Source organism: Arvicanthis niloticus, chromosome 7, assembly GCF_011762505.2.
Source record: "Arvicanthis niloticus isolate mArvNil1 chromosome 7, mArvNil1.pat.X, whole genome shotgun sequence".
Classification (NCBI taxonomy): domain Eukaryota; kingdom Metazoa; phylum Chordata; class Mammalia; order Rodentia; family Muridae; genus Arvicanthis; species Arvicanthis niloticus.
The window spans coordinates 47432677-47458084 of NC_047664.1; the positions used below are offsets into that span (position 1 = coordinate 47432677).

The 25408-nt window shown below is 44.1% G+C and overlaps 2 protein-coding genes across 8 annotated transcripts in view; one reads left to right on the forward strand and one right to left on the reverse strand.

The window, feature by feature from the left end:
• Positions 1–1556: 1556 nt before the first annotated feature.
• LOC117713028 (uncharacterized) lies at positions 1557–12825 on the reverse strand. 3 transcript variants are annotated; one of them, XR_004607359.2, is made up of 4 exons: positions 7967–9898; positions 6386–6539; positions 5641–5831; positions 1557–3367 (listed from the first exon to the last, which is right to left on the reverse strand). XR_004607359.2 is itself a non-coding variant. In XM_076938437.1 (4 exons), exons 1-4 carry the CDS (start codon positions 7974–7976, stop codon positions 3198–3200), a joined length of 477 nt encoding a protein of 158 aa, XP_076794552.1. In that variant the 5' UTR covers positions 7977–9898; the 3' UTR covers positions 1557–3197. The 3 variants fall into 3 exon arrangements, 1 of the variants encoding a protein (XP_076794552.1); XM_076938437.1 differs by having other exon boundaries at positions 5689–5831; XR_013111827.1 differs by lacking the exons at positions 1557–3367; positions 7967–9898 and adding an exon at positions 12722–12825 and having other exon boundaries at positions 3867–5831.
• Cc2d2a (coiled-coil and C2 domain containing 2A) overlaps positions 9963–25408 on the forward strand; it is a 77945-nt gene continuing 62499 nt past the window's right edge. Inside the window, exons 1-5 of one of the 5 annotated variants that reach the window (XM_034508681.2) lie at positions 9963–10165; positions 13524–13746; positions 16003–16060; positions 18582–18665; positions 21049–21172. In XM_034508681.2, the coding sequence (XP_034364572.1) occupies positions 16022–16060; positions 18582–18665; positions 21049–21172 (247 nt within the window). In that variant the 5' untranslated portion in view covers positions 9963–10165; positions 13524–13746; positions 16003–16021. Of the gene's footprint in view, positions 10166–13523; positions 13747–16002; positions 16061–18581; positions 18666–19642; positions 19757–21048; positions 21173–25408 lie in introns of those variants that run through there. The other 4 variants (XM_034508684.2, XM_034508685.2, XM_034508686.2 and 1 more) reach the window with 4 other exon arrangements.

Below are 25408 nucleotides of genomic sequence, written 5' to 3' on the forward strand. Positions count from 1 at the left end.
CCCCCAGACTATTACAACCAAAAATGTCTGCAGACTTTGTCAAATGGCCGGGGAGTGGGGACATTAACACTGGCTGACATGCACTAATACAAGTTAAAAGAACATGGCTATGAGGAATGGAGACATGGCTGGGCAGCGTATCCAGAATCCTATAAATTCATGTAAATGCCAGGTCTGTAATACTAACCCCGGAAGGCAGAAACAAGGGATCCCCGGAGCAAGTTGGCTAGCAGGATAAGCCGTATCAGCAAGTTCTGCCTTTGACTGAGAGTCCCTGTCTCAGTGAATAAGGAGGAAACCCAATAGAAGATGAAACAAGACATCAACCTCAGACTGCTGCATGTACATGCAAACACATGGACATACACACACACACACACACACACACACACACACACTTGTGCTTATACGTATGCAAAATGCATATACAGACACATGCATATCACCAAAATAGGACAAAGAAAAAGCAAAGAGTATGACTGTGGAATTTCAAACTTGTGTCATCTGAATTGTCAAGCCCATTGATAAAGCTATGAGTAAAACTGCCTAGACACCATGGTCCACAGCCATTCCCAGAAGCAGCCAGACAGACTGTTTTTCTTCTTTGGCCTTTAACAGAGGGTTAATCCCCAAATAAGCCCTTCAAGATATACAAGCAACTCAAGGTGCAAAGAGCCTTCCAAAAGACACTGGGTGTTCTACAGAAAGGGCAAGCATGTTTTCAAGCTACTGGTGAGTGGATGAAAGTTATGGTTGTCTCCACTCACTGAGCTGGTGCCCATGAGATGTACTTGGAGGGGGTAGCTGATAAGAATGGTTAATTTTTTAATGGCAGTAAATTAATTAATTTTTGCAGAAAAAAAGAAAAACATTAAACTCAAGATTCACACATGAGCAGCAGTTTTCTCTGCTTATTTCAAGTCAGGGCCCAAGTCTGTAAAAGGAGTGAATCTCGGGGCTTTTTATTCTCAGTAGTTCTGACAGTTCTCTGGAGAAGGGAGACTGTTGTGAAATGGGGCAAATGACTGGAAAGCCTTGTAATTCAAAACAGGTTGAGAATCACAGCGCTTCAGGAAAAAAATTAAAAGCTTTGACATCTACACAATAAAAACAGGCCACACAGCCAATAGTTCCAAGTCAATAAATGCTCCTCTCTGTTGAGTATAGAAACAAGAGGTTCCAATTTACTGGCATTTGAGCTATATTTCAAGGGGAGAACTATAAAATTCAGTAAATTGGAAAACACAAACACAAAGATGAAAAGCACAGTTTTACAAAATTTATGAGCCAGAGGAGATTCTTCGGCTTTCAACGTGAGCCCTATCTTAGTGAGATGTTTCTCCTTGATGTGTGTTTATCACTCATAGGCAATGAATGAGCTGCAAACATCAGTATTGTAAAGTTCAAAGGCCTGCCTGCATGCAAACAATCTGAAGAGGAAATTGTGTTGTCTGTGTCCAGGTAAAGAAAGCATATCTGAGCTTATGCTGACCCAAATAAGGGCACATTGCAGCTGGGAAAGCAAACAGATGCTAGCAGAAAAGTCTCAGTGTCTCATGTAGCCCGGGCTGAACTCAAACATCCTGAGTTCCATCATGCCTGGTTTTAGGCTGTGATGGTTAGCTGTAATTGTCAATCTGATACAACCTAGAATTTCCTGAGAAGTCAGTCCCAATAAGGAACCGTCTAGTTTGGGTTGGTCTGTGGGCCTATCCATGAGGAATTACTTCTATTGAATTCACTGATGTGGGAAGACTTGATCCACTATGGGCAGTACCATCCCATAGGCAAGAGGTACTTAAGTATTTAATAGTAAAAATTCAAACTGAGCCTGAGTAAGCAAGAAAGTGTGCATGCATTCATGTTGTTCTCCCTTTGACAGTAGATGCGACATGACTAGCTTTTTACAGGTCCTATGGCGTTGGCTTCCCTGATGATGGACTGTGACCTGAAATTTTGAGGTGAATAAACCCTTCCACATTGTTTTCGTCAGCTTATGTTATCACCACATCAGGAAGCAGAACTAGAACATACGCTGTGCTGAGAGTTGAAAATGGATTTTATATATGATCTGCAGACACTCCAACTGAGTGGTATCCCCAGCCCTATAGTTTCTCAATGTTTATTTATTTCAACAAAGAGCTCTAATCTCCTAAAGCAGTGGCCTTTAAAGTTCCTAAGGCTGTGACCCTTTAATGCAGTCCCTAGCTTTGTGGTGACCCCCAACCATAACATTATTTTATTGCTACTTCATAACTGTAATTTTGCTGCTGTTATGAATTGTAATGTAAATATCTGATATGCAGGATACCTGATATTCAACCCTTGTGAAAGGGTCATTCAAACCCCAAAGAGGCCATGACCCACAGGTTGAGAACCACTGTCATAATGAGTCTTCAGAAGCATCTGGCTTTAGTGGCAGTTGTTCTCAACCTGTGGGGCACGGCCCCTTTGGAGGTCACCTATCAGATATCCTGCACATCATATGTTTACATTACAATTCATAACCATAGCAAAATTACAGTTATGGAGTACCAACAAAATAATTTTATGGTTGGGGGTCAACTAAATGCCTTTCCCATTCATTCGGGTATAGAGATCACTTCATGTCTCCATCCCTGTCTCCACATCAGCCCAGACAACCACTACTTTGTCTTCTGGCTCTGCCTCTGGAGACCTCTCTTATGCATTGTTTCAGATATAGTCCTTTGTGACACTACTTAACACCTTTTTTCAATGGCATTTATTTTTGATCCGCATACAAAGTAACTTGTTTCTTTACAACCTTTTGGCTGACTTGGTTGGAGCTGAGCCTCCACTGCTCTCCTCCAACTCCATGGCCCTCTTGTTCCCCTTCACCCTAGTGCTCCCTCATCTCTTTTCCAGAATATTCTGTTCACTTATTCGTCTATCTGCTAATCTATCTAAAGATATGACTGCCACAATTATTACTGCAAATGAGTGACCTCAATTATGGTACTTAAAACTATCAGTTTAGATAGATGTCTAGCCCAGTGGTCGGATGCTTCCCTCACATACCTGAGGCCCTACGTTGCCAGAACTGCCGAAACAAGAATTATCTAGACAGCAGATGGATTCTCTGAGTCTGCTGGCTAAGTAATCTATGCTCAACAGGACCCAACGCTCAGCTGAGAAGTGTGAATCCTGAGACAGGACTGAACATCTGAAGGCTAGAATCATGCAGACGTGTGTTCACTTGTGTCTGCTGTGAGGCTGGGGTGACTCAGAATGGAGCAGCCAACAGAGTATGGAAATACAGTCTTCCCGTGTGGCTTGGCTCCCTCACAGCACCCTGGTCTCCGAGTAGTAGGACTTCTTATGCAGTAAGACTCCAAGCTCGAGACTCCTAGAAAACAACATAGAAACTGTCTCACCACTCAGAACTCAGCCAGCGTCACTCTGCCTCCCTTCATTGCTCAACACAGCCTCACATCCCTCCCATACATGGAGAAGAAAAACGGACTTCACTTCCTGGTGAGAAGAGAGCCAATGAATCTGGACATTTTTGTTTGTAGTAGAGCCACTGTGGGGGCTTTGCCAAGATGGAGCAGAAGAGGCTTGCTATCAAGAATAATAAGAAATAAAGCTACAAATCTATCCGTTTTTAAATACTTTTTTTAATTTGAAAAGAAGCTCATGCCAATTTAAAAACCAAGTAAAAGGAAATTTCCTTAACACATCTAACACACTAAAACTGCAGTTCGAAGCACTGAGTGTGAATAATTGTGTAAGCACTAAGGCAATTGAATCTGGTCATAAGTTATGCTGCTGGTGTTCGGGGTCTGCGCCAGATGTTTCCAAGCTCCTGGTGTCCTTTTCATGCATGAAATAAATATGCACACAGGTTACAAAGTAGCGGGGAAGCTTTATTTGAAGCGTAGCAGTGATACAGTTTAAAGAGAAACACACTGTCAACATTCACAGTGGATCACAGGAGTAAATATATGCAAGGACCCCATTACGGTTTGGCTTCCTTTTATGGGGGTCAAGAGGAAGGAGGAGCTTGGTTAGCAGGACCTTAGTTAGGACGACTCTCTATTGATTGACAGGTTTGGATTACCTAGGCTTCTGCTCAATATGTGTGTCCCTTCCCATATGCATCTGGTTTTAATCATATTCACACCCAAGTGTGGATAGGCACGAGATGGTAAACAGAGGATTTCTCTCTAAAAGTTCACCTTGGGTATACAGCCTGCCTTATAATATACACACCTAAAACCAATCAGACCCATTGCCCATAGTTCCCAGACTGTGCTCTAGGAGGTATGTGAATGGCTGTGGTACAGTGCTGTCACAGGACTGCTAAGCAGAGTACATTCATTATTTCATTATTTCCACTGCTTAAAGCAGGTACAAGTGCAGCTCAATGCAGATGGGGTGCGAGGTTGCTACAGGTTTTAGGAGCATTATTTAGAGAGAGGTATTTGTCTAGCCCAAGCCAAGAGAAGTCCTGGGTTGCTAAGGTATCCTCTATGCTGTCTGCCACCAATCCATTACCAGTGTCCAGTCTCACACACAGATACAAATGACTAGAAATTTAGGAGGGACAGAACTAAGTCCCTCACTCCGATGCTAAGTTCTGGAAGATGACTATGTTGGGATTTTTAATTAGGCCAGTTCAATAGAGAACACTCTCAAAGTAGCTTGATTGTCTGTCTTTGTGTCAGTCTCTCTCTGTGGTCCAGACTGACCACATTGCTGTATTTTGAGACTGAGTTAGTCAGAGCCTGGCTGACTCCATGAGAGGCTGCATCCTGGCAGTTTGAGAGACTAGGCCTAAGTTTCTGGTTTTCCAAAAATGAAAACTAGGACCCAGGATCCTGTGGTCAGCCAATCAAGAGCCATAGGCAGCCAATCCAAGAACACCTTATCATCTGGCCTGAAGTAAGAATAGGTAGCTAGAATGAATAATAAACAATCCCCACCCCCACAGGGAGGTCTCCAGAGCCTAACCAATTGTAAAATCAGTCAGACCTCTAGAGATAGAACTAACTAATCAAGGTAAAAGGGCATATACTCCTCCCTGGAATTTCCTTACTGACAATAAAATCTGGGCCTGTGAGCCCACTAGGTGTCTCCATTCCTGAATAAAAGGGACCCCTCCATGCAGGAAATTCAGCTGAATAAACGCTCTTTGCTTTTGCATACTATTTGAGTCTAGGGTCTTCCTTCAGCAATTCTTGGACTCTTAATAAATTGAGACCCAGGTTGATTTCAAACATACTGCCTCAGCCTTCCAAATGCTAGGGTTAAAGATGTAAGCCCTGTTTTACAGTTAAGGAAATTGGAACATGGGTATTGTTGTGGAAGTGCATCATGGTCCCTGAGCCATAAGACTCAGCATTCAACTCCCTTCTATCTCCTCCTCTTCTGGGACTACCCCTGACCAGTGGACAAGTTTCATTTCTTGCTCCTTTATCAATTCTTTCCTATTGTCTAGTGTTCTGTGCTAGATTTTAATTTTTTAAGTCTTTCTTTCATACTGTTAATTCTTTCTTCAGCTCAGATGGGCCTGAACATGCTTTTTGCTTCTTAAAATATCCAAGACTTTTATTACTCATTTCTAAAAATCCCATGTTGCTCTTTTCAAATCTTCCTCACATTTTTACAGTATCTTACCCTCCTTCTAAACATCCAGATTCAGCATCTGATCATTGAATTCTATACCTTCTCCATCTGACCATTGTATTATTACAAATTCTCGGTGTTTAATGGTCCTCTGCTTTTTCTGCTGACGGAGGCATTTCTGGATGTGTTGTGAGCAAAGGTCATCTGGCATCATGTTGAGCTGATATTTGAAGGGTTGTTCTCTATTCAAAAAAAAAAAAAAGACTTTGCTAGATCACTGGGAGATACACAAATCTGAGACCACTTTTTAAAATTGTGTCATTTGGGAGATTTCTAAAAGATACAGATAGCAAGAAGACAGTTAAAATACAAAGTCAATGGCTTTGTGTTTCTCAGGCTGTATTTTTCCTACCACATGCAAAACAGGAACTGACACTGACAAGGGTCTATGTTGTCCCTGTAATACTCAATAGTCCCTTATATTTGAAGACTCTTTCACATTGGTGTGACATTATTTCTGCCATAAATTCTATCTTATTTTTTCCATTTCCTCTTGAAGTGGACTTAAGGGTTCTTTTGAAAATCAGTTGTGTTGGATGGTGTTTTGCTGGAGCAAACACGTGAAGGAGTGTTTTGCTGAAGTGGACACAGGTGAAAGCCTAAGGCAGACTCGTGAAGAAATGTTTAGCTGAAGCAGACACAGGAGAAAGGGTGTTCTGCTAAAGCAAGCACATAAAAAAAAAAACATGTGATGAAGGATTCTTTGTTAAAACACACATGTATTGGTTTGCCTTACATTGCATAGTTGAGCTGCATTTGTCTGGACTCTATAGAGAGAAACACACCAAAAAACTTCTGGTGGTATGCTCCAGTTTCTTGCCACTTCTGAGGACTCAGGCTGAATGGCAGAGTGATGTCATCTGAGACAGATGCACATGCTGAAGCAAGACCTGTGGAGGACACATAATGTTTGAAGGGAGTATAAAAAGGACTCAATGAACAGTAACAGAGGCTGAGCTAGGCTTGCTTATAGAGCTAGCTGTGCAACGCTTATGGGTCTAGAGTCTTCACTGATCTTCCTTCCCTGAGACGTCCCTGAGAGCACATCAGGAGAAGACAACTTCTCCTGGTGTTCCTCCTGGTCCCTCCTGCTGACTTGTGCTGAGGATGAGACCTGGCTGTCTCTGCTAGGTAGTGCCACTGCTGATGATTCCTGTTTGCTATCCAGACTCTACTGAACTGGACTGCTGGTGTATCTGTGAAGTGTTTGCAAGTGGATCTAGCTGCCACTGCTAACCTGTGGACAGAACTGCTGATTTCCAGAAAACACAGATCAGCGTTGCCCCAAATAACCTTGCTAAACAGGTCCACTTCCCCCCGATAGCCTTTCTTTCCCACTACCTTTGGTGGGTGTTGGGCTACAAGGAAGGTTAAAGTATTTAAGAACCATCATTAAAAAAAATAGGCGATGAAAAAGTTCCCAGATGCTTAGCTCAGTTTTTTTTTTTTTGGGGGGGGGGGTGGGGTGGGAAGGGTATTGTTTGGGGGTTGGTTGGTTTGGTTGTGACTGGTACACTAATGTTAACTTCTATGCCCCATTTCTTGAGAATGTTAAATTTAATCCAGAAAATGCATTTTCTTTTAATTTTTTTTAATTCAGTACCACAGGGACGGATTGAGGAAAAGTAGAGGTATGTACTTGTATACTTAAGTTCTATTGAGAAGCTTGGAATGGACCAATGACCGTCCTGAGATATATCCAGCTGCACTGGGAACCCAAACCACTTCTGATTCAATGCCCCTGTAAAAAGAGCACCCCCAATCTCTTCTGGGCAACAGAAGAAGGGGTAAGAGAGTAGAAAGCATCCTTCTGGCTGCCAGGAATGCCACATGGTCTAAGAAGCCATCACCTCCACACATAAATGCCCAGGCTTCCTGCAATTTCCCTCATCTGCCCTCTATTTCCACTTACTCAGTATCTGATTGGGGCTCCTGTAACAAAGTATCACATACCAGGTAACTTGAAACAACTGGCAACTCCTTGCTTCACAATTCTATAGCAGGTCCCAAATCAGTGCTAACTGGGTTCGTTCCTTCTGAGAGCTGAAGGAGAATCTGTTCTAGAATGATGGAGGCTCTATTGGCACTCCCAGAGTGATCGATCACCTTGTGATTTCTCATTCACTTCCTCTTACAAATGTCTATCTCTGTGTCCCAGAGTCCCCCTTCTATGGGAACATGTTTGTCACGGATTAAGTTCCACCCCAGTGACTCCACTTTAACTCCATTACCTCCATGTCTTAGTCAGCATTGCTAGAGCTGTGATGAAACACCATGACCAAAGCAACTCTGGGAGGAAAGGGTTTATTTCACTTACACTTCTGCATCCCTGTTCATCAATGAAGGAGGTCAGGACAGGAACTCAAGCAGGGCAGAAACCTGGAGACAGGAGCTGATGCAGCGGCCATGGAGGGTGTTGTTTACTGGCTTGCTTTTCCTGGCTTGCTCAGCTTGTTTTCTTATAGAAGCCAGGACTACCAGTCCACGGGTGGTACCACTTGAAATAAGCTGGACCCTCCCATATTAATCAGTCATTATGAAAATGTCCTACAGGCTTGCCTACAGCCTGATCTTATAGAAGAATCTTCTCAATTATAGTTCACTCCATTCCAATGATTCCAGGTTGTGTCAAGTTGACATAAGACTGGCCAGCACACACTGTAAGGACCCTACTTCTAAATAATGTCAGATTCTGTGGTACTGAGAGTGAAGATATCAATATAATATGAAGAGCATCTCATTTTCTCAGTCTGATACCTACCTGCTCCCCATCACACACACACCACACAAACATGCTGACTCATTTGTACACTGTACACACATATGTTAAAAAGTGAACTCTGGGTTCTCTGGTGTGGTGAGACATGCAGTCATAGACATCGCTGTAATGGAAAAGGGTTATGCACACAGACAAAACAGAAAACATCCTATAATTCTATAACAGAATATAGCAATGGATATAAATTTGTTTCTTGGACTGGGAAAATAATGTGGCTCAATCAATAAAATGCTTGCCCAGCATAAATACTAAGTTCAAGTCCCCAGCACCCACATAAAAAGCCAAGGGGCTGCAGGCATTTATAATCCCAGCACTGAGGAGGCAAAGACAGACCAATCAATCAAACACATTGACCAGCAATCTCCAAATACAGCATTCTCCAAACACCAGGCTCTAAAGAGACCCTTTACTGGGATTTACCCTAGAAGAAAGGCTGTGGCATGGTGAGCATGCTGGTGGGTTTAGAATTAAATAATTTGGATTATTTCAGAATATTCTGGATCATAGAGGTACTCTGTAATACCTGGCTCCAGAGTGACTTAGAGCAGGGGGACATTGCTTGGTGATAAAGCAGTAGTTGGAGGTGCCAGCTTGTGGTCAGTTAGTAGGCATCAAGGAGAATTTATACATTTTCGTGGAGCCACTTACTGTCCCTTGAAATTACCTAGTTTCAGAGATCTAAGATCATGTAGTGAACGTCGGTGCTTTAGGGACACAGAAAAGAGAGGCTGGGAGATAGATAGTTCCCTTGATAAAAGGCTTATCACACAAGTGTGAGGATCTGGTTTGGAAGATGGCTGAAGCTCAGCATGGTGGTCCATGTTTGTTCTGTCAGCACCAGGGAAGCTAAGACAACCAGGGATCTGGAGTTAGGTAGGCAGTCTAGCCTAATCACCAAATGCCAGCTTCCAGTGAGAGAGAGACCTTGTCTAAAAAAACGAAACGGCAGGCTTCTGAGGAGTGACTCTCCTTGGTCTGTGGAGTTCCTTGATCTGTGGCTGTCCTTGGTCTGTAGAGGCTCTCAGTCTGCTCATTACTGTTCTCTCTACTTGGCCTTTTCTCCTATTTTCTTGCCGTTTTTGAACCATCATCTTTGTATCCCTGCTGGGTCATGTGTAGTGAAGACTTGGAGAATAGACGGAGGTCAGGCTTGTGCGTCCCAGCTCCTGTGCACAGCCAGCGACCAGCCTGATGCAACACATGCTGGGGCTCTGATGCCCAGCCACGGAGTCTATGCTGCTGCTGATTTAGACGTCTCCACACAACATGGCCCCTCCCGATTCTAAATCACTCTACATACAAACACCTGTCCTTTACCCAACATGCCGTGCGACCCAGAGACATGAGGCAGGCAGGGCACCACGCTGAGAGACTGACTCCTCTCTGCTCAGCTGCCCAGTTGCTTTCCTTTGTCTCTCTTCGGCGTTATTTTCTCTGTTTGCCCAGCAAGCTCATATTCCAAGACTTAAAAGTAAACTGTCACTTTAAAAGAAAAAAAAAAAAAAAAAAAAAAAAAAGCCGCCTAGTGACCTTCCCTGGGAACTGGTTGCTAAGCTGGTGTTTTTTTACTTTCCCTGAGACATGGCTGCAGCTTCACAGGAAGCCACCTCCCTTACCCCAACCCACCCCTCCACTGATTTCTAAAGGATACCTTGACTTGACTCAACTGGTCTCTCAGCTCATCCCTCCATCCCAGAAAGTGGAATCTGCAAACTTCGTTTTATAGAGTGGATTAAGGTAAATCGGTTTTTAACAGAAACAGGGCTGCAACCCTGCTTTCGTCTCCTTTCCGGGCTTGGAAACCAGCTCCTCCCTGAGTGCCCTGAGAGAGGACTGAATGCTTTGTAACATTAGGGAGTCTCATCTTGCTTGCAGTTTTACTCTCAGAATGCAAAGTTGGGGGGCACTGCGGGGACAGCTTTGATTTCCGCTGCTTGCAGGAGAAAAGCAAACCGTTGGTTCACAGAGAGCCTCTCTGGCCAGTGTGCTGCTAACCACTAGCTGCAGGTTGCTTTCAGGCCTTTAGTTTAAACTGCTCCAGGGAAAGGGAGGGCAGGCCAGAGGGAGTACTCAGTGCTGCAAACTTCACTTTTCTTGGTATTGGACAAAAAGCTGGGAACCACGGGGCTGAGGGCTGCCAAGCTCTCAGAAAAGCCTACTGGCCGTCAGCTAAGCTGATTGTTTTCTCTTTTGCAAGTACGTGCTATGAAAAGCTAATAAAATCTAATGAGAAATACATGTCTTCTATTGCATTTTATATAAATAATTGCAAATAAGTGTAACAACAGTATGTTATGGAAGAAGGGGACTGTATATGGATAGAGGAAATATGTGTATATATGCATACATCGATAGGTAGATAGATATACACATATATAAACAGATGAATCTAGATATAGATAGTTGACCTAGAGTTCACTTCCAGAGTCACTTATTCAAGTTATTATTGAGCATCAATAATGCAGCAGATGAAGAACTCAAGTTTCCAGCATACATAAACCAACTTAGACCAGCTCCAGTGCTGAGAGTTTGCTGGGGAAGCAGATGTATAAACAGATAACAAGATCAGTGACAAAAGTGATTTGTAAAAAGGTCTCGGCACACGACAGGACTCCTGCCACGAAGGAGCTTCCAGCACCCCCATGCAACTGAGCAATCCTACCGAGCACAGCCTGTATGCCCACCTACCCTCATCAAGCGAAAGGTGTCCCGTCCATCTGATTAAATGACCACACACAGCTATGTCACTCACCGTGGACTCTAGAAGCTGGAGCTAGAATAAGTTGCTTTTATATAATTAATCATTTAAAAGGCACGTGACAGCTCCTGAGAGTCTCCAGCTTTGAGTGGGCCCTCCCACTCAAAAGGAAAAGCCTCGTCTCTGAAGAGAGAAAGTGACCATAAGAGGAGGTTCCAGCAACAGACAAGGGAAGACAGTGTCCTGGGCCTGGCTGGAGGAAGGGGAGAAGTGACTTACTTAGGGCTGTCAGGGGTTGGGGACAAAAACTAAAGAGAGTAAGGGTGTCAGAGCTCGGCACCCTTAGGCTTTTCCGATGATCTTCACTGGGTCTCTGAACCTCTGTTTTCACTCTCAATCCTTCCTTCCCACCTCCCTCCCAACCGTGACCTCTTCCTAGTTGGGGAAAAAAAAAGGTACTCTAAAGAGACATTTGTGCCTCTCCCTTCAGCTATTGGAGTATTAAAACAATGGACTCTAAGAATTCTATTTTCTCAGTACTGAGTGCTGGGAGAAGGAAAGGATGGGCTGCATGTACCAGCACAAGGGAGAACTTGTCTCTAAAAGGCAGTTCTGACCTCTTGTCAGTCACCTTGCAGAAGATCCTGGGACAGAGAGAATGATGATGGGAAGGACCACACCTTGACCAAAACTGCTTAGCTATGTATCTCTCCTGGTACCTTTTATTCAGATCAAATTTCTTATCAGGACCCTGAAAGACAGTAATGACTAGGCACCTCTGTTCCACTTCCCAAAGACATCATGCTGTCCCTGATTTGTCAATTATTTTTCTCTTCCCTTCCCCTACTGGGGCACTGGTGTCCTATCTTGTTAGAGTTGCCAAGGATTCTGACCCTAACTCTGGAAACGTCCGTAATAATAAAACCATAAACCCTACCAATACAGAGAGCCTGGACTGTGACAGTCGCTTTATTACAATCTTTTCAGTATAGAGCCCATAAGAAACCATCATCACCTGAAATAGGGAGTATGATTGTGAATTTACAGAATTGGCCATGTTGTTTCAAGATCACACAGCTGGTGAGAAGATGGGGATTTGAACCCAGGGCCATGGTTTTTTTTAAAGGTCTCACTCTTTAAAGCCATAATTTCTTTGTATAATTAATACATCATCCTTTGGAATCAGGTGCAATTTAGAAGGACTTCATAGAGTACAGACTTTTTTCTCTCAGTCCTTCTCTGTATCCTGTAAGATCATCCCTGGGTTCTTGGATGTGACTCTGAAAGGCTGGCTTTAGAGACAGTCCATGTGGTCAGGTAACAGTGTAGGTATTTTCCTTTGAAAATGTGTTGGTTTTCTGTCCCGTGTAAAATAGATTATTGGCCTCGTGTCGCATATGCAATGAGGACACTGCTATAGTATTTGTGGCTTTCCATTGTAAGCATTTTCACAGTAAGGATAGTATGGATGGTACAGAAGAGTGATGGTAGCTGTGTTTTAGCAAGACTAAAGTGGGACCAGCCAAAACTTTAAACCACAAAGCGCAAAGGTCAGACTCTTGAGCATGAGACTTAAAAACTGTGACCTCACATACCTTTTGAAATCTTGATTTCCTTGGGTCTAATTTGGCATGCATCCTATTGAGAACTGTTGCGTCAGGATGAGCAGAATGCATGTATGGAGAGACTGCAAAGCTCCAGCTCCACACACCCAGGGCTTTTATTTTGACACTGTCAAAGAACATATTAACAAGTGGCTACGGCAAATGCTGACGACAGGGGCTTATTAAAGCCGGTGGTATTTGTTCATCTTTTCAGAGCCAGCAGTGCTCATAGGAGAGATAAATTTTGGTGTCATTCGATTTCTCTCAAAACTCATTGAAAGGTAATGATGGGGAAAGAGTGAGGAGAGAGGAAACAAGTCCATTACATCTGTCATTTTCCTCTTCGAGTTTTTTCTTCCATGTACGACTTGTTTTTAATTTACAGAGAGTCCATTTTCCACTTACTAAAACACTTGACATTTGATCTCCAGTTTCTAAGGACCAGAAGTGTTGGTCAGAGCCACTGATGTCTGTAGGCATCTCCTTGTATGTATCCTGCCCCCTCCAACAGCCATGCACAGCTCTTTACCTCTGGGTTGGCTGTCATCCTCTCCCTTCTCCTGCTTGAGTTTTTGGAGGGGTCTGGATGGAGGACAACTGACTAGCAGATCATTCGTTTTTCTTGCACATGCTAACTCCCTGGGAGGGTCAGGAAACCCCCAGTACCTGAGGCTAGCTGCTTAAGGGCCCCAGTGCAGCTAAGATTTGGCTCCCCTGAGATTAAGAAAGGCTTAAGATTTGTCAGCCCTGTGCCTAATATTTCTCCTCATCTTCTCTCATTTAATCTCCACAGCATCTTAGCCAGGCTTTGAAGGACTCCAGAATGTGCCCATGAAAGTGGATCCGACTAGCAACTGAATCACTCATTGGACAAACAACCATGAACTGTCTACTGAGTGGCCTGGGCAAAGGCTCTGGGGATAAACAACACACCAAGTGCTGCCCCTGCTCTCTTGACAATCTATTCTAACAGTGATGGGCAGGCACTGACATATAATTTCGAATGCTGATTGGTGGTAAGTATTATAGGAAACAGAAGTCATTGTAAGGTACTCGTGAGGTCCTTAGAAGATTCATAATGCAGTGGAAAAGTCACTGTATAAAGGATGCTCAGGGAAGACTCCTCTGAAGGTGAAGTGTTACTAGAGACCTAAAGGACCTGTGGGGTGTGTGTGTGTGTGTGTGTGTGTGTGTGTGTGTGTGTGTGTGTGTGTAATAAAGAGGGGAAGAGAGAGACTAATAGTGTAGCTAGCTTCTAAAAAAATTTTTTTAAAGCTCTAGGTAGAAGAAACAACAAGTGCAAGGACCCTGAGGCCAGAAGGTCCAAGCGCAAAACCATGCAGGGGAACTGTAAGGTTTTGGCAGGATTTTGGATTTCACTCATTAGGCAAAGGAAAGTCATTGGAGGACTGTGAGTGGTGAGATGTCATGATCCTACTTAAATTTCCAACCATTCAACCCGGCTTTCATGTAGAGACCACTGTAGGTGAGCAATGTGGGGAGCACAGAGTCTGGGCATTCTCGGGGCAATCTGTAAGAGCAATGGTGGAGCTTGACGTGACCACAGTACTAGTAGCAGAGGTCTTCAAACCCAGTCCTGGGTACAACTGGGAAACTGGCAGGATTTCTGGGGGATGAGATGCTAAATTAGCCAGAGTTTCTCAGGAAAATTGAATGAATACGCTATCCCAGAGTAGAGATCTTCTTGGGTATTGTCTCCCCTGACTCTGGAGTCTGTGAAGCCCCACTGTGAGCAGTCTATAGTCCAGGAGCCTTGCATGTTGGTAGTGTAGGGCAGCAGTCCAAGTCTAAAGGCCTCTGGTCCAGGGAAGTGACTATCACTCTAGGTTTAGCCCAAAAGCCTGAGATGAGGCTGTGGTACTGGTGGTTGGTATGAGGCCTGGTGTCCTAAGGCCAGAGGGCCTGGGCTTCAGAAGATGAAAACATCCTGGCTCTTAGAGGTTGAGGGGTAGGCTAATTTTCCTTTTGTATTTGTTTTCTCTGGGTCTTGGATAATTAGATGGTGCCCTTCATTTTGGAAGTGGCTCTTCTCCACTCGGTCCAGTCAGACTCAAACATCAATGGAACTGTGGAAATATGCTCCCAGATATAGAGAATAGTAATTTCTCACATTTTTAAGTATTCCTTGATCTAGTCAAGTTGACATATAAAATTTTTTCAGGTATGCTATATCATAGGAGAATGATAACACTTAAGGAGAGTTGGAAAGGTTCTGTCCTGGGTAAAGGGATTTGTTTCCTATAACAGGAAGTCTGCAGCACAGGTTAATAGGCAAAGGCCAAGAGCTTCACATAGGGCCAAGGGAAAGTATCCATGACACAGTCGCGTACTGGATTCTGAAGAAGTGTCCAAACGTGGGTGTTAATGTGAGACAGATCTGTGTACATACAGTACATCAGGCCAAGAGTTGGGATTAAATAGCCAGGAGAGTTAGAACAGGCAGAGCAGAGCCTTGGAGCACTCCAGTGTTTGGTGCTGAGGAGATGAGGTGCTGAGAAGGGGTGGTCCACGAGTGGCAAGAACACCAGGAGGGAACCTGTTCCAGAAGGTAAGTGAAGAAGGTGTTTTCATGACATGTCTGATGAGGTTCAGTACATGAGCACGACAACTGAACATCACACACAGCAATGCCGAGGGCATTAATAGGCCCCAACGTGAACAGGCACAGAGAGGATTAGACACCCCAAGCATACCCATAATACTAAAGATTGGGCAAAGGAGTGAAAGTCTTTCAGAACATTCTTAGAAAGGCTGAAACATAGACCAAGAGCGACAAAGAGAAGTGAAGTGGACAGAAGGCATTTTTTGTGTGTGTGTAAGAAAAAGACGAGCTACTTTTAACTGATAAGAATGAGTCTGTAGAGCAGGAAGAAATGACTGTCTAGGCACCAGCCTGGGGGGCAGGAGTTTACAAGATCAAGATCTGGAGAGGGCAGTGATGGGACCCATTGACAGCCTTGGAGCTTGGATGGGTGAAAGCAGAGAAGAGACCAGAGAGACCACTGTGCATTGTTCCTATACCAATGGGAAGCAGTGGAGGGAAGTGCTGGGACCCAGTGTGGGTGGCAGGAGGTGAGGGGATTTGGCACCCTCTCTGGTCTCACCTCTCTGCTCACTAGAGTGCCTCCTTCTTCTCTTCCCCCACCCCTGGAGTCTGCAATACTTGTGGCAAACAGCTCAACAAACATGTGCATAAGCTTCCCAGTCTCTATCCATCAAATTCATTTCACTATGCCTCACCTCTTTCTCAGTCAGGACATCACGGACAAGATGAATCCCAAGGAAGAAAAAGTGAAAATAATTTCAGAGGTAAGTCACAGCTTGGCTTCCCCTTGGGATTCTCTGTCAGTGAGCCAGCCGAGCAACAGGCATTCATTGCATGCGTTGAATGCAGTGCTTCAGGCAACTTGACTTCAGCACAATCAGACAACTCTGAGAACCGGAAGAGCTGTGGGGAGCTGTGCTCTGCACCGTGGCAGGTACACTAAGGGTAGGAAAAAAGGGCCTAGAAAAGCTTGCCTGACTGCAGCTCAGTGTTGCCTTGTGTCTTAATTAAGGTCTTACTGCTGTGAACAGACACTATGACCAAGGCAACTCGTGTAAAGGACAACAGTTCACTGGGGCTGTTTGATTTGAATATGTTTGATCATTTGCTGGCCTGTGGTGGACTGATGAACAGCCGACAGGATTCTCTAAGACAGAAAAGTACTTGTTAGAAAAATCCACACCCATGTAGATTTCAGTTCATTTGCATACTAAATTATCATTTGTTACATGTGACAAGTACAGAGGCACCCTTAGGCCAAGCTTAGTTGAATTTAACATCTATCAGAACACACACTCCATGTGTTCTTTATCTGCCTTTGGTGGGGAAGGAGGCAGATAATGAGGGTTATGCAACCCTGCAGGCACCCTGAGGTCTAATGTCTACCTGAATATTCTGGAACTTTTGTCACCATTTCATGAATCCAGCACACAGAAGCTCATGGTGTATGCTACTGGGCACAGCTCTGAGAACACCAATGCTAATAAATCTAACCATTTCTGACAGTTGGAAGTTGTGAAGGAAATCCTGTCCCTGCAGTCTTGCCATTTCTGACCAGATAAGGGAAGCCACCTACAATGGAGAATGTGTTTACTCAGCAGAGGCCAAAGTGTCCCTCCAAACCCTTACTGCCACTTGGATTAAGACTCATGAGATTGAGACCACAGGAAACAAAGCCTGGGGCACTCTTTTTTTTTTAAGTTTATTTTTTGTCTCATGTGCTTTGCTGTTTTACCTGCATGTATGATTGACTATATGAGGATGTCCAGTCCCCTGGATCTCTGTCTGTCCCAGACAGGTGGATGCTGGGGATTGAAGCAGGGTCTCTGGAACACTAGCTAGTGCTCTTAACCACTGGACTATCTCTTTAAACCCTAGTGGTACCCTTTATAAAATCACATAGGTTCACTTTAAGCAAGTTGTCAGGTCATTGTCCACACACACACACACCTCTATCTGCTGTTCATTCATTTAACAATCAGTCTCTGGTGATCTGTGGCTCTGAGCTTGCATTCCATACTCTCATAACTACTACTGGACACCTCCCTCCCCATGGACTGAGCATTGGGACACTACTCAAAAACTAAGGAGGACCTAGATGTCTCAATGGTTTGTTCAAAGCCCAAGAAACTAACAAGTAGACTTTGCCCACTCCAGCATCCTCCTCGTCTCGGGAATCTCTAACCTACAAACTGTCCTTTGCTGGCAAGTCTGGGGAAAGGAGCTAGGATGGGGCCTCTACTCAGTACTCTAGGTAGAGAGAGCTCATCACAAAACGAAAGGCCCAAGCCACACCCATTCTTTGTCTGGGATCTCAGTTCTCTCCTCTGAAAGTGCCCTCCATGTCCTGGTCCCAGCAGGCAAGAAGGAAGAGGAATCAGGAGGTAGGAGAGCATGGATTAGCCACCAACACAAGGTTCCTACACTAACGTCCAAGTTCAGTGGACTTGGGGAGGCAGTAAGAGAACCGATGGATTTGCTGTTGAGATTGTCTCACTTTGGAACTCAGGCTGGCCTTGAACTTTCTGGGTAGCCCAAGATTGCTGCCTCAGCCCCTGGATGCAGGGATTGCAGGTGTTTAGTACATAGCCAGCAATTTTGAAGTTTCTTGTTCACTCAGAAGTGCCATTGCCCCCCTTTTATAAAATTTCATAACTCGAAAATGTCGAAGTTTGAGCAGTTCAGAGATTTTGAACTCTAACCTCTCGGGTATCAAATGTTTAATGCATAATGTGAAAAAAGAACGTGACCTTCGCTGGCCTTTTCTTTGCCCAAAGAGATCTGCCAAAATTCCCTATGAGCTGAACGTTTCCTGCCAGTTCAACTCATAGTATTCTTTCCCTTTTTTTCTTTACCTGCTACTTAGCCCGGAAAGCAGTAAATGAAATCTCAAACATGAATCCACTGCCTGTCCCTGCCTCTCCATCTGTCCTGGGAGCTGTACTTAATACTCAACTCTCTCAGAATGAGAGTAGGGACCACAATCTATTGCACTATAACACCAGGACCTGGTACACAGTAGGTGCTCAATAAATGTTCAAAGCATGAATGAGCACTTGTAACAGTAAACATGGGAGCTTTAATACCATCCCACTTACAACACTTCAGTCAGAGCAGGAGTTGTCTAGAGCATGCCGATTCTGAGAAGAGCGGCTGGTAGGTGGTCTTAGATTTTGTTTACTGTCCCTTTGCTCAACACCATGGTAGTGGACAGTGGTGGGAACTGTTGCCAAAGAGGAATTCAATACTGTAAGAGTCTCTTCTTCTCTTTACTTTTTGACAAAGGACTTCACTGGAGATGGTGTAGACACAGAGGCAGGAAGGCAGAAGAAGAATTCAAAGGTCCGAAGACAACAGAGAAGGAAAAGGGTGAGAAGGGATGAGAACCTGTGTCTGTCTGGGCAGAATATTACCGATACACATCACTGATGGATAACAAGCCTGCCCGCACCTCTGGAGAGCCACACAGGGATACACCTGTGATGGCTAATCTTTGCTGTCAGCCTCACTGTCGTGGGAAGAGGGAACTTGAATCACACTTCACAATGAGGAAGTGAATTGCCCTGTGAGGCATCTGTGGAGCATTGCTTGCTTAGTAATTGATGTGGAAGGGTCTGGTCCACTGTGGGCAGTGTCTGTATAATAAAGGTTGGTGGTCATGAGCCTGGCAGCAATACAGCAAGCAGTGTCACTCCCCTCCACAATCTCTGCTTTAGTTCCCGCCACCGAGTTCCTGGATTAAATTCCCACCCTGACTTCCCTCCATGATGATCTTTTACCTGGATGTGTAAGATGAAATGAGCCCTTTTTCTCCTCAAGTTGCTTTTGGTCGCAGAAATAGAAAGTTAACTAGAATACACACTCCCCAAGAAAACAACCCTCTTAAGAGTACCAACTCTTGGCTTCCTTCTGGAAGATGTGAGGCAGGGATGTAAGTGGATGGTCTAATGTGTGAGATGCTGGTTGTGGGGCTTGTAGAAAAATGGTATTCTGAATAAAGCTATGGCCAGTATTAAGACTTTCTTTCTTCCTTCCTTTCTCTCTCTCTCTCTCTCTCTCTCTCTCTCTCTCTCTCTCTCTCTCTTCCTCTTTCTCCTCTCTCTCTCTTTCTTTCTTTCTTTCTTTCTTTCTTTCTTTCTTTCTTTCTTTCTTTTCTTCCTTCCTTCTTTTCTTTATTTCTTCCTTCCTTTCTTTCCTTTTCTGTATAGATGTTATTCTGTGTCTTCAGAATCTAGGAAAAAAAAAAGCAGCTGATTCCAGTGTTGCCACTGATGGCCATAGACTAGAGTGGGCGGTAGATGGCAGTGCAGGATTACAAATCTTAAGAGACTCCCTCTTTCTCCTATCCCAAATTCCAAATTCTGTTAGTCTCAGCCAGAGATTAACTCCTGTCTCCCCAGCCTGCAGCCCCTGCTCCCCCACCTCTCTGCAGGAGTTCCTCGCTGGAACATCTCTGTAAGGTAACTCAGTTCCCTTAATAAGGGGCTGCTCTCCTGGAGAAGAAAGGCAAAAAGGGGGCTGTTATGGACTTGCCAGGAGTAATCATTAAGCCAGCCTTGGAGGGAGGGAAAGAAAGCGCCATTTTGAGTTAGCAGTCACATGACGAGACTGGCGGCTGAGGGAGAGTAGACCTGGGAGGTGGAGGGGGGGACTGGAAAAGAAGGGGACTAACCACTCTTCCAGCTCCTGGGAACTGTGCACACTTCCCGCTTCCCAGGGGAAGAGGAGAAGAGAGAGCCTTCTACCTTTTCTGCAGGCTGAATGCAGCCATTTGGGGGACTGTGCTGGGGGCTGAGGGGAGCTGCAGCAGCGCTATGGGGCCACTCTCTGGACACTCCAGGAGACCAGGGACACTCACATTCACATTGTGCCTGAAGTTTTTACCCATTCCTACCAGTTTAGCCTGTTTGTTGCTCTGCAGGGACCCTGAGATGTCAGATTAAAAAGTGCTTTAGAATCACAGCGTGAACAGAGAGCGACCAATGATAAAGCTGCCTGGCATCTAGGACCAAGTAGCAGAAAGCCACGAGGGGGAGGGAGATGTAATAACTAAGTGGCTGAGTTTCAGAAACCGGCATCCTCCTATACAGTTAGCCTGCTCTAAAGCCTTGATGCCCACCAGGGTTTTATTCAGATGCCCACGTCATTTAGAGTCATCTATTTCTATCTAAATCTCAATGCTGCGATTCTTCAGGCATAACAATGAGCTCACAGAGAAAAGACAGAGCTACAGTTCCCGTTCATAACAATGCTTTCACAGAGTAAGTAGTTACAGGCTTGTCCAGAGTTCACAGCCAAGCTGAGTTGGCTGAGAGCTTTATTCTGCCTGGCCATACAAACATCCATACCAGCCCTGCTTCCTCCAGACTTTGATGAAGATACCATAGGCTATCCTCAGGTGCACCCAGTGTGGAAACAGAATCAACCCAGAGTAGCCAGTGAAACTTGAACAGTCTTTTCCTGTCTATTTGGAGCTGGAGATGAAGTGTTCTCCTGTGATTTCGTGCATAGCTTTAAGATTTTTTCCCTAGGAAATGTGAAAATTATCATATTTATTTTGGGATGCCTCAACACTATGGTGGGAAGCCCCCTAGTAGCAACTCAGGCTGACCCCTGTGATCTGAGCAAAAAAACACAGTCTATAACATGGATTGTACTAGGGCCCATCCCTTCTAAGGTGACCCACCAAATCTTGAGAGAAACTGAGCCAGCTAAACTCCAGACATCTCAGAAACCTCTGATCTATTCACAGCCACCTGCTACTCCCCCTGAGGAAATGGTGTCAGACAAATTCCAAGATGGTGGGCAGCCGGAAATGGTGGAGGAAGAGCCTGAAACTAACCTCCTGAGCTTGACAGCCCGGCGAGGCCCCCGAAGTGAGTATCTTGGTTCATTTAGCTGGTAGTTATTAACTGCCAATTACAAGCTCAGCAGTGAGCACTTGATTGGGGGTATTGTTTTTATGTATGACAAGGGGCAAGGCTGCCTGGATAGGACAAAGCAAAAGAGAATATAGTAACTCTCAGAGGTTGAGTTTTGGAAACCCTTTGAGGGGGCTGCACCTACTTTGCCACAAAGCTGTGGTATAATTTTTAGGATAACATCAGACTAGAAGACAAGACATAGAGTCTGGGGACTTCTCTATAACTGGGAAAGGTGGCTAGTAGAAATGGTATGGATAATCAGATATGTCAGAATTCATAAATGGCATAAAGAGGACGTGAGAGTCAGTGAAGCAGAACAGGAATCAGACTGAAGAACAGAGGTGATGCTACTCACCCTTTACAATACTGACACTCATCCCCTGCGCACAAACCTTCCACTTCTAGAAAGCTTTGGGACTGGGGGAAGTGGCTCAGTGGGAAAAGCGCTTGGCCTTGCAAGTGTGAAAACTCAAGTTCAAATCCCCAGAACCTGTGTAAAAGCCATACGTGGTAGCACAAATCTAGAACCCCAATACCCCTGTCAACACTTCCTATGGGAGGTGGAGAAAGGAGAATCCTTCAATGCTTACTCACCAGCTAGCCTGGCACACACACAGGCACACAACCAAGAGACCCAGTTTCAAACAAGGTAGGAGGAGAGGACAAACACCTGTGGTTTATAATGGGCTCATGGAGACAAACTCAGACCTGCACTCGGGCACACAGATGTGCAGGGACATAAGTACATACACAGAAGGATCCTTGCTTCGAAGAGTCTTGGTCTGTCCTTGGACTTTACAGCATTTGCTCTATGAACATCATTCATTGTGAGCCCACTGTAGACCAAGGAAATGTGTGCTGCATTCTCCCAGTTACACTCCTGTACTGTGGCAGAGCTGGGGAGTAGAGTAACTGTTAGCCGTTCAATGCCTTTGGAAGCCTCTGACCTAAGTTCAACCCTAAGGGAAGTGTGGCTCTGTCAACTGAGTCATGCAATTAGAGCTGCTAAGAATCCCAGAAAAACAGACCCAGATTGGTCCCACAGAGCGGTTCCTTTTTCTTTGCCTTTATCAGCTTGGTCTGCCCTAACTAAATAGCATAGATTGCATGGCTTAAAATTCAGAAGCATGTTTTGCTCACTGAATGTGGCACGGAGACTTCCTTATTATCAGATGGCGTAGAGTTGTGGGTGGCTCCATGGCTTTGAACTAGCAACTGGGCAAGTGAGGCTGCCATCTTCGAAGGAACAGGGCAGCAGGAAGGACATGTGTGAGGTGATCAAGAATAAAGATGCAGAATACAAGAAGTTCCTTGGGTCCTCAGGTGGACATGGCCTATGGATGTAGTGGTGGGAGAGAGAGAGGGCAGGTCTGGAGAAGGTTTCCTCACCTCTCCATAGAGAGCAGTCCTTTCTCCCCACCATCCTGTCTCCTTAGCTGGTTTCTTTCCATATACACCTCACGGGCATATGCCTGTGAGCTGCTGGGAGCAGACTGCTCTGCTAGGGCAGGGCTTCCTCACGTGCACTGTTTGCTCTGCAGATTGTGCCATCCTTCAGTGCACAGAAGTTTCTAAAGTCTGATGGAGCTCCACTAATTGTTTTGTCGTTGACACTTGTATGTTCGGCGTCATTATCCAAAAGGTCATGGCCCAATTCAATGTCAGAAAGCTTTTTCCTTATCCATGTTGAGTTCTTTTTTGTTTATTGGGTAAGGAACCAATTTCATCTTTTATTAATTAATTTAATCATTTACATTGTTGTGGGGCATATTGTGTCATGGTGCACATATGAAGGTTCCAGAACAACTTGTGTGTGTCAGTTCTCTCCTTCCATATGTAGGTCCCAGGGATAGAATTCCCAGGGTTGTCTGTCAGGCATGGCGGCAAGAGCCTTTCTTGCTGAGCTATCTCACCAGCTCCCAATATCATTGTTTTGTCTCTGGACATGTCTCTTTCCAACTTCATTTGTTGCCTAGAGATGCTTTCCTGTTGATTGGTCCTGGCACATCTGTTGAGGATCATCTTACTATATAGTCAGAGATTTATTTCTGGCTTCTCCATTCTGTCTCATTGGGTTGCATTGCTGTCTTTATGCTGCTACCATGCAGCTTTGATGACTTGAACTTTGGAATGAGTTTTGGAATTAGTGAGTTCGAGGCCTTGTTTACTTTCAAAACTGCTTTGGCTATTGAAGGCTCTTCAAGGAACCTTAAGCACTCCAGAGTAGACATTTCTATTTCTGCAAAAACACAAATTATTGTGCTTTCACAAGAATTATGGTAAATCTATAGATTGTTTGGGTAGTGTCGACATTTTAACAACACTGAGTCTTTAAGTTACAAACACAATTCTTTCATTATTTTTCTCATCTTTAATCCTTTTTAGCTGAATTTTAGTTTTGGGTGTAAGTGTCCTTCACTTCCTTCATTGGCTTCCTCCTACTGTATTACTTAGTTTCTGATGTTATTCTAAGTAGTATTGTTTTCTTAATTTCATTTTGAACAGTTTATATTTGGTATACACAAATGCAACTGATTTTTGTGCATTGGTTTTGTATCACAAAACTGCTGAATTCATGTGTTGCTCTAACAAGTCTTTTGTGGAATCAATAGAATTTTATTATACCAAATCACATAATCAGTAAATAGAGATAATCTGGCTTTTAACTTCCCAATCTGAGTGATTTTTTTTAAAATTTATTTTTTCTCACCTTGTTGCTCTGGGTAAGAGTCTCAATACTCCATTGAATGGAAAGAGCAAAAGTTGTTACCTTTCTTTGTTCCTGATCTTAGAGGAAGAAAAGAACTTTCAAGATCTGAATATGGCATCCGTTGTGAGGATTTATATTCTCTTTAGAGGTAGTTCCTTCTCTTTCTATGTTATGAACGTTTTTATCCTGAAGAAGTATTAAATGTTGTCAGTTACCCTTTCTGTGTCTTTTGGGATGATGGAATGGTTTTGGTCCTTACTCTGACGTGTGTTATCAGTTGCTTTCCATATGTTGAGCCTTCTTTGCATGCTTCTTCCTGTCCCGCTTTTACGTGTTATGGAGAAGTTCTATGTTCATAGTCTGAGCCCATGGGAAAGGCTTGTTGACTTGAGTTAAATGTTCCATAAATCAATGGCGATGCTATTTATCATAAATATGTAACAAACACTATTTACCCCACAGTTCTCAGGTGAAACCTCCAATTTTGTGTGCTTCCCAGCAATAACATGAAATTTTACATCCCTGAATAATACTGAGAAAGCTATGGAACTTTTTGGTTTGTCTGAGAAACAGATAAATCAGATACATCTGAAAGTGTCAAGAACGTAAGACCATGTTCTGAGCTAGGCAGTGATATGGCAGGTCATGCTAATGTGTTATATTATTTAATTTCCCTCAAATAATCCTATTCTCAGGCATTGTTTAGTAGATTAGGAGACAAAATCTGGGAGGTATTAATAGCAGAAATGATGAGAGGAAGGTTCTGGCTCTAAAATGCTGACCAATATTTCTATTTGCTGCCAGCTGTCTCACTGTGGATCCACAAACTTAACCTTGGGTGCTCTTTAGACCTCATAATTCACTCCAGTACTATAAGCCCAGCAGCAGTTCTTCAGAGTCTATAGCAAACTCCCCAAAACAGGCTTAGAATCAGTTAGAATTTTCATGAAATTATAGATCTAGCCATGTCTGCCCTCTTTCCATAAAGTGTCCACCCCTTACTTCCCAAAATAACACATTGATTATTGGATTTTTGTTATTGTTGTTGACATTTTATTTGTTTGATCTTGACTACTCATCTTTCAAATTTCAATATACATATGTCGTCTTCTTTGGAAAGCATTCCCTAGGCCCAGTGGGCTCAGTGGACCCTCCTTGTGCTCCCACAAGTCTTGTGCCTGTCTGAAATCATGCTGTTGACTCACAATCTGTGCTGCCCCTGTCTGCAGACACCACATCAGACAGTCTTGAAGACACAGACTGGCTCCAAATTCTGCCCCACCCAAGGCTAAAATTCAGATGTGCTTCACAATATATGCTAGGTGAACTGTGTCTAGAACTAGCCTGTCTGCTCTGTGTTCAGGCCTTGTTGGTTTAGGTGTGTGTGCTCGAATACCACTCTGAGCAGACTGTGCTCCGCAGCCTTCTACTGTCTGTCCACCTGGATGAGTATGTCTGTCTGTCCACCTGGATGAGTA